Here is a 9,604-nt window from a genome sequence, read left to right on the forward strand (position 1 = left end):
TGAGAGTGTTAACTTCCCAATGAACTCAGGGTCATCCCAGAGGGCCAAAGTATGTGGAAACAGCAGCACTTTTTTAAGCATAAAAATTTAGGCGAGAAAATCATATATTTTCAAGTGGTTTTCAAGTTAAACTGCCGCTGTTAGCTAGCTAAGGTTAGCTTACTAGTATAATTCGTGGTACAAAAATCATTACCACTACGTAGCCAAGATGGCGACCGTTGAGTGTGGAAACTGTCCATTGATCCACACTCAACTTTATGACCTTTTCGAGGTCACCATCTGGGTACTCTAAGTGCACTGCATTTGACCGCACTTTGACAATGTGAACGCACTATGTACTCAAAAAGTTAGTAGTAAGTACAGAAGTGCGTCATTTGAGACACGCCCTTAGATTTCCTCCGTTTGTGCTATCACCTGTTTCTCGTTAATGTCTTGTCCAATCCTGTCTTTCTGTTGATCTGTCTGTGTATTTCTATACAGGTTTGTAGTTGTGAGTTTCTACAGTGTAGAGTCAAAATAAAGTGTTTGTTCTGCACATCTGCCTGAAGGAGTGTAGCATTTGTGTCCTCCTGCTGAAACAGGGACTGAACGAACCGAACAAAGAATGGATCCAGCAGACTCTGATTTCCACATGGAGGAGCTAAGACAGGTGGAGTACACCCTCAGCAGGCTTAATACAGAACTTGTGAGATCCACAGATTTGGAGCGCCGTCATTTGTTTTCTTATGAAGCGGGCTATTTTGTCAAAACCCTGGATGATGGAGTTGCCAAGAACGGCTGCCTCATCCGGTGAGCTCTCTGATCCGGACAGAAATCTGCAGTCCCTCCTTGTTCCCTCCAGGGACTCTGTTTGTGAGGCTGCTAGCTTCAAGACTGACCCTGTCCCTGCATCTAGGCTTCAGGCCTGTGTGCCAGAGGCATAGGGTTGGGCTGCTTCTACTCCAGCCAGCCACTCTAAGTCCAGAACCACTGCCTGAGGAGTTATTGTCTACTGGGATTGTCCAATTGTAATTGCGGTATTTTTTGATGTTGAAAAAGCACATGACATGTTGTGAAAAGTGAAATGTGGAGTTTATTCTTCCAAAAAGTAACTAAATTAGATACTCAGTTACAAATTATAAAAGTAACTAGTTACTTCAGAAAGTAATTAATGCATTACTTTCAAGTACATTTTTAAATGCTCAAATGTGACCCCACCTCCACCCCTCCTTAACGGAAGATTGAATACATGTGCATGTTCAATTGTTTATGATAAATTTGAATATCATGAAATGGACACTTAATACAACACATTATTAACAGAAACTGTACACAAATCTAAACTCTTTTAATGTTGCTGTGGGACAAAGTGAGACTAGCCTCCAATCAAATGTCATGTACGTAGATATTATTAGTGGATTGATACAAATAATACAATAGATGTTTTGGAACTTTTGATATTTATTGCCCCTCAGCAGGCCACAACTGGGCCAAATTAAACAATGCTTGTTTAGCACTATATCAAACATAAATAAATATAAACACTCTTTTTAGTGCAAATAAATAAATTGGCCTGATTTTTATACTTTTGCGCTGGTGTGTGCGTTGAGCCGGCGTGTGTAAGTGTGTGTGTGTGTGTGTGTGTGTGTGTGTGTGTGTGTGTGTGTGTGTGTGTGTGTGCGAGCGATACAGCTAGGGAGAGGGCTGACGAGCTGAACAGCTTTTACTGTAGGTTTGAAAAGACCACAGTCACACTCCTCCCCCACATCAACTCACCAACTCACACTTCAGTCAGTCACCTCCCCCCCTCTAACCCCTCACCTGCACTCACGATCTGTGAAGGTGATGTGCGCCAGCTTTTCCAGAGGCAGAAGACTAGAAAGGCTCATGGCCCAGACGGTGTGTCACCATCCTGCCTGAAATCTGTGCAGACCAGCTGGCCTCCATCTTCACTCAGATCTTCAACAGATCTCTGGAGCTATCTGAAGTTCCTTCCTGCTTCAAACGCTCCACAATCCTCCCTGTCCCCAAAAACCCCTCCATCTCCGGGCTAAATGACTACAGGCCTGTCGCCCTGACATCTGTAGTCATGAAGTCCTTTGAAAGACCGGTGTTGGCCCACCTGAAGGACATCACAGTCCCCTTGCTGGACGCCCTGCAGTTTGCCTAGAGGCTATAAGGTCGGTGGATGATGCAGTCAACTTGGAACTGCATTTCATCCTGCAACACCTCAACTCCCCAGGGGCTTATGCAAGGATCCTGTTCGTGGACTTCAGCTCAGCGTTAAACACCATCATCCCGGACATCCTCAGCACCAAACTCTCCCAGCTCACTGTGCTAGCCTCCACCTGTCAGTGGGTCACAAACTTCCTGACTGACAGGAGGCAGCAGGTTCTGCTGGGGAACATCACATCCAGCACACGGACTAGTAGCACTGGCGCCCCCCAGGGGAGTGTGCTGTCCCCACTGCTTTTCTCCCTCTACACCAATGACTGCACCTCAGGAGACCCATCTGTTAAACTCCTGAAGTTCGCTGACAACACAACCGTCATCGGCCTCATCCAGGACGGTGATGAGTCGGCCTACAAACGGGAGGTGGATCAGCTGGCTCTCTGGTGCAGTCAGAACAAAATTGAGCTTAACACCTGTGGAGACTGTGGAGATGATTGTGGACTTCAGGAAGAGACCCCCCACTCTTCGCCCCATCACCATACTCAACAGCCCTGTGTCTGTTGTGGAATCCTTCAGGTTTCTGGGATCCACTATGTCACAGGACCTGAAGTGGGAGCCCAACACAGACACTATCATCAAAAAGGCCCAGCAGAGGATGTACTTCCTGCGCCAGCTCAGGAAGCTCAACCCGTCTAAGGAGCTGCTGATCCACTTCAACACAGCCATCGTCCAGTCTGTCCTCTGCACGTCCATCACTGTCTGGTTTGGATCTGCCAACAAAAAGGACAGGAGCAGACTACAACAGACAGTTAGGACTGCAGAAAAGATCGTCGGTGCCAACCTGCCCCCCGTTAATGAATTATACACATCCAGAGTCAGGAAACGGGCAGGAACCATCACTACAGACCCATCTCACCCCGGACACAACTTGTTCCAGCTTCTCCCTAGTATTATACGTCATTCTAATTCTCATATCTCACTTATTATTTACTATTTATTCATCATTCTCATTCTCATATCTCTCTTATTGTTTATTATTTACTATTTACTCATCATTCTCATTCACACATCTCTCTCATTTGTTATTCATTCATCATTCTCATTTTTTATTTCAGAACTGTCCATAATGTTCATACTGTTCATATTGTAACATAATAACATAATACTATTTATCCCAGTATCCTTGCACTATGCTCCATACTTAAATAATTTTAGTTGAACTCTTTGTTCACTCATGCCTCTATGTTGTTCTGTTTAGAGTATGTATATATTGTGTGTACATATAAGTGTGTATATTTTTGTTTTGGTTGTTTTGTGTGTAAGCACAGTGTGAGCAATTATGCACCAAAGAAAAATTCCTTGTATGTGTCCTCATACCTGGCAAGTAAAGCTGATTCTGATTCTGATTCTGAGAAGTGAGAGAGTGACAGCAATTAGCTTTGGAGAGAGTAGCCACTCAAGAGTCATGGTGCCTTCCTGGCCGTAACGGCGTTATTGAGATGGGAAGAGTAATCAATTACTCGTCACTGAATAATGTAACGCCGTTATTTTACAACGCTGTCATGCCCATCACTGCCTATGAAATTATATGGTCAAATGATTGAGCAGGTCAGGGTGGTTGGGTTTCTTGGGGTTTGTTTGATGAAAAGCTGACTTGGTGTCAACATATGGTTAAGGTGAAAAACAAATGCAAAAAGATCAATACTATGTAAGAATGTCTCTCAGGCAAGATTGGAGGGCAACCAGGGCATCGGTATTAAATGTATATAGGGCACTTATGGAAGCAGTTCTGGATTATGGTTGCATAGCATGTGTATCTGCAACAGAGACTAATCTTAAAATGCTTGACGTTCAACAGGCTTAGGCTCTACGTAATTGTAGTGGTGGGTTTAAAACATCACCATAGCTGCACTACAGATCAAAATGGGGAAAATGCCACTGCGGATTAGGAGAGTGAAGCGTATGATGGCATATTGCGTCAGTTTACAATGTCTTGGAGTATTTCATCATACAAAGACCATTCAACAGGATTGTTAGGAGCATAACAAGTTAAATTTTCGAAGTTTTGGGTTGACAGGTAATGTAAAAGCAGAAAGTATCAGTTTAGGAAATATAAAATATAGTCCAATTATCTCAATATCAACTGTTCCTCCCTGGTTGTTTTTGATGCAGATACAGAGATTTACTGGGAATATAGTACATCGTTATATTGATTAACACTTAATTTCGAAAGATCCCAAGACTGGATGTACTGGAGCTGCAGTTTACATCCCACAGTAAAGGATATGTATTATGAAGCGAGCTACAGATTGTTTATCAGTTTATGCTGTTGAGCTTCTAGCTATTATACTGCATGGTTGGGAGAAAGCAATCAAAGTAATGCACTTTGGATAGTTTGAAAGCGTTTACAAGCATAAAAACAATTAAATCAGGCAGACAAGATTTGATTTTTGAAATACATAATGTATTGTACAGAATGTATAATAAGGAAGTAAAGGTTTGTTTTCTGTGGGTTCCTGTCCATGTAGGTGTAGATGGAAAAGAGAATGCTGACATGTTGGCCATGCAATCAACTACAGCCCTGATTATGGACACAGAAATTTCACTTAATAAAACTGAGGGCAAAGCAATTATTTAGCATCAAATGGATATAGTATGGCAAGAATACTGGGACATAAAGAGTGACACAGGACAACATCTATTTAACATTCAAAGAAGTACTGGGCCAGGAAGTAGACTGGGCAGAAATTGAAGAGAAGAAGCAATTTTTATGCGTCTCAAGATAGGACATACTGTCCTAAATAATACACTCTGCATAATAGTGAAGCACCCAACTGGTAGATGTAAACACTGTGATCAGCATGAGTGTGTGCAGAATGTGCTGCTTGATTGCAGGGGTTAGGAAACGGAAAATTGAGATTAACTTTAAGAGAACCTGGAATTAACTTTACGATGGAAAATTTACATGGCAGTCAGCATGGGGAATGCATGCTTGTATTATTGAATATTTGAAGGACACAGGGCTGTTGGAGAGAACTCAGTTTAAGTATGTCCTAACTTTTGTTCGGTTTTGTTTGCTTATTTTATTTTTTCATTTATTAATTTTTCCTGCTATTCTGTGTCGCATCCCAGTCCTGTAGGTGGTGATTATGTACCTTAAATCATCTACTGTTTAACAATATAAGAGGACCTTCTCTACTCTTTGTAAAGAGGTTGTAAGACAGACTGAGAACCACCCTTGAGGCCTGTATGCTAATGTACACAGAGAATCAGATCACAATGTCTCCAGACAACGATGGGGTCATTGACAAAGTACACAGACAACTTTTTGGGAGAAGTAGTGTGTGAATGAGGTGAAAGTAGTGTATGTGCATGCCTTTTATGTGTGTGTGTGTGTGTGTCTGTGTGTCTGTGTGTGTGTTTGTGTGTGTGAAATGGGATTGCGTGCATGCATTCTTGATTTATGGTCTAAACTACCCCTCATACAACACTTGAATTAATGTCTGTGCAAACAATTCGGGGCAATCTATCTTAAAGTTGCAGAGAATGTTTCCGCCAAGACTAAAGTGGTGGACCTACAGTCTGAGAGCCAGGCCACTAGCGTGGCTAATAATAGCATGACAAGTGATATTAGGCAGATTTTCCTTGTATTTATTGTCACAATAATGAATAAACTACCTGCTACAAAAAGGTGACTGCATATTACACACATCCAACTAACCTGAGTCAGTTATAACACCTTAATGCGCTGCAAATAAAAACTAGTTAGCAAATGAGCATAGAAATGTAAATAAGTAGAACCTGACAAATAAATGGTTGAAATGTCCAGCTTCTGCCATTTTCAGTTGGTAGTGGAATGAATGTCAATTTCCCTGACATTAGAAAAGTGACTAAGCTCACATGACAATGGACTAATTCCATTGTCATTTAAGGGCCAAATCTAAGGCTCTCCTCATTTGGGCACCAAACCCTGCTAAGCCTTTACAGAAAACAAACTAAACTAACTAAAACAATCTTAATAACATAATGCTATTGTTGAATCTTTGTCTAGAGGCATTCTTCTGGTTGGTTACTTCCCACTCCTTTAGTTCTCTCCGCTGTAGTCTTCATCATTTGAGCCATTGTCCATATGCAGTCTGGGATCCTTTAAGATCTTCTGGTCCACATCAACCTGGTAGGACAGGGCTTTGCTGCTGGACCGCTGCAAAACTGGGTCTTCTGCATCCAAGTTAACTAAGCAACAGAATTATGTAGAATGAGGAAAACAATACAGTAAAAATAGCCTGTTATTACATTAAAATCAGCATGTCCTTAAAATCATACAATGATATTAGTTATGTACTCCTATCCTCTAATATGACTCTAAGACAAGCATTGTTGCAGTTTTAAACATGCTGTTAATGTTGTGAAATGGTCACAGTTTGGTTTGGTTCAGGTACAAAAACTACTTGGTTATGTTTAGGCACCAACAATAATTAGTAAAGTTTAGAGAAAGATTGTGGTTTGGGTTTAAATCAGATGCTACCTCAATTCGGCAACGCATGTGACATACAACGAGATGTAGCTCCATTTGTTCCGTTAAAAAAATAAAACTGTACTCACTGTTTACTTTAATTTTTAAACAGGACTTGAACCCTTTGTCTTTTGGCTGAATATAAAACAAGCCACTTCATCACATCTAATAAGTAAGTAACTAAGTCTCTTGTCCCTGAACCAGACACTGATCCCTAGCCGCTGCAATGGAGCTGCTCAGTGGTCAGTAGCAGTCGGATGTGGTCCCACTGCAGCTCAGCTCCCAGCAAATCAAATCAAATCAAATTTATTAGTCACATACAATTATACAGAGTATAGTGAAATCCTTTGTCCAACACATTGTCCAAGCATGAACACAATGCTTGTATAAATGATGTGCAAGAGTTTGCTTTTTCTCAGATTGTCCTGCAGAAATTAAATTTTAAGAAGTGGAATTAATTACGTTTACAATGGCTGCATCCTATTAGGTGTTCCACAGTTTCCGGATCCTGCTTTGGAGATTTTGACTTGGCAAAGCAGCAAAAGCACAGGTGTTAATGATAACATTAATAATGGCTCCATTCCATTAAGTGTTAACAATGTCAGCGAGTGCAAAAAACACCACTCTGGAACTTACCTAAATGGAAGGCCGCCACCATTTGTATTATAGTTTGTTAATGTTATCAGTAACACGTGTGCTTTAAATACTGAGAGAAGACATACTGTCTGCTATGATAAAAGCTATACATAAGATACCGATTCAAGTACTTGAAGACGTATCTTCCAGCTTTTCCTGTTTCCAGTTCTTAAGTGCTGCCACCAAAGTGAACACTGAAAACCGCTCATTATCTTTGAAATAAATGTGTTAAATTTATAGAATATTCAACCTAAAAGAGCACCATTCTCACAGAAAATGAGATTATATTTCAAAGTGTATTCATGTAACTGTCATGTTACTTCAATTCCTTCAAACTGCCACTAGAGGTTGCCCTGTATATACAAACATGTATGGCCTTATGCTGTATGTCAGTCCAGCATAGTCATTTTATGTAGTTTTCTACTGAAAATAGAAGGTCACCTCCTGTGGAACATGCAAATAATGTTTATATCATAAATAACCTAGACGGGCCATTGTTGCTCTGTGTTGGGGATAGTGGTGATGAGGGTAGATGTTAGGAAGACAAGTGTGTCCTCAACAATCACAACTGACTAACTGTCTTAGTGGATAGCCGTCTCAGACAACTAGTAACAATACATCAGAAACTACAAAACATGTACTGTAATTAATGACTACTTTAATCATCGGGGTCCTGGAAACCCTGTTGAAGAGCCCTGCTTTAGTACATTGGGAACTGCACCCTGCTACGTGTCACTTTCTTCTCCGAGCTTGCTACGGCTTATAGAATCAACTCACAGAGGTCAAGCCAGTAGAAGATAGGCTACGACCAACATACAATCGCAATCGGATTGTTTCAACCATGATAAGGGCAGTGGTTCTCAACCTGTTGGGACCCCTTTAAGGTGTTGCAAGATAAATGTGTGGGGTGTTTAGTATAGATGAGTATAGAATAAAACATGGTTATGTAGACATACCAGTCTGTAACTTGTGTAGATGGATTACAAGTAGACACGCTTCTTTGTAAGGCCAAATAGTTTTGGAACTACAGTAACTTGAGTAAATCTATAATTTGGCATTGAAAAGAAATTGTTCTAGAGTTGGATATCTTGAAATAGAGGAATTAGAGTGAAATCATCCATTGTTGTTTGAAGGAACAACATGCGCTTTGTGGCCACAACACTGGCCATGTTGCTGTATCATGTGATATTCATCTCCACTTGGAGGATGTCTAGTGTGTGGTATGTTCACTGGCACTCTGACAGGCTGGTAAAACACAGAATGATTGTGTTTCTCTGGCCTGGGCCCCATTTTTATTATAACCCTTGTAGCAAAACATTATGTAATAATTTCTTAAATGTAATGAAAATGTAATAACATTTTCAGTTAACCTGATTGAAAATGTCATAAAACCCAGTATTGTATAAAGTTATCAAGCTATTGGGTTCTAAACCAATAGTTATAAATTCTTAAATGTTATTACTTTTATTACAAACTGATTAAATTGTTGAGTGCTACAACCCTTGTTCTTGTTGTAGTAGATGACAAAATGAAAACCAATCCAAAACCAAAGTTAGCATTGTATATGCTTAGTGCATAATATAAAATGTGCTATTATCTTCTCTGACTGCAGTTGTTGAGCAATGTCTACTTCCACGGTGGACCTCTACGGCTCCAATGCAGCAGCAGAGTGTTCGGTGCCTTGCTTAAAGTTCCTATAGTATGCTCATATTCAGGTTCATACTTGTATTTTTGGGTTTCTATTAGAACATGTTTACTAGGGATGAGCGAGTACAGCATTATCTGTATCTGTATCTGTATCTGTTTACCACATTAATTATCTGTATCTGTATCTGTATTCGGACTATGCGGGGCCTAACCCGGAAGTGGACAGAATTTACCCGGAAGTGGGTCGGGTTGTCTTGAAATGGGCGAGGCTTTAACCGGTATGTTATTTTAGGCATGCAATTGATATGGGTTGATCAGAAATTGTTATATTTATTCCTGATTAGAAAACTATTTATATGACAGCATCAAGCTTCAGAGCAATGGTGTTGTCATGGTAACAAACAAACTATATACAGAACAAGTTTTGCGACAATGAATACAACACATGCAGTTGCAATTATGAAGAAAAATGTAATAAACAAGAGTTTTTATACTCAATATAACTTCAAATTTTTTTATGATCAGTGCGATTTTTTTTGTTTTTGGTTCTTTTTGTATTTATTTGTATGTGTGTGTGTGTGTGTGTGTGTGTGTGTGTGTGTTTGTGAGTAAGAGAGAGACACAGAGAGAGAGAGAGAGAGAGAAAGAGAGGGGGGG

The 9,604-nt window shown here is 40.4% G+C and overlaps 1 protein-coding gene across 1 annotated transcript in view; it reads right to left on the reverse strand.

The window, feature by feature from the left end:
• Positions 1-5,779: 5,779 nt before the first annotated feature.
• The window catches only part of LOC117948621 (ovochymase-2), an 18,989-nt gene continuing 15,164 nt past the window's right edge, over positions 5,780-9,604 (reverse strand). Inside the window, exon 16 of the mRNA XM_034878372.1 lies at positions 5,780-6,384. Coding sequence (XP_034734263.1) covers positions 6,236-6,384 — 149 coding nt within the window. The 3' untranslated portion in view covers positions 5,780-6,235. The remainder of the gene's footprint in view (positions 6,385-9,604) is intronic.

The sequence above is a fragment of the Etheostoma cragini genome, chromosome 8, assembly GCF_013103735.1.
Source record: "Etheostoma cragini isolate CJK2018 chromosome 8, CSU_Ecrag_1.0, whole genome shotgun sequence".
Lineage (NCBI taxonomy): Eukaryota > Metazoa > Chordata > Actinopteri > Perciformes > Percidae > Etheostoma > Etheostoma cragini.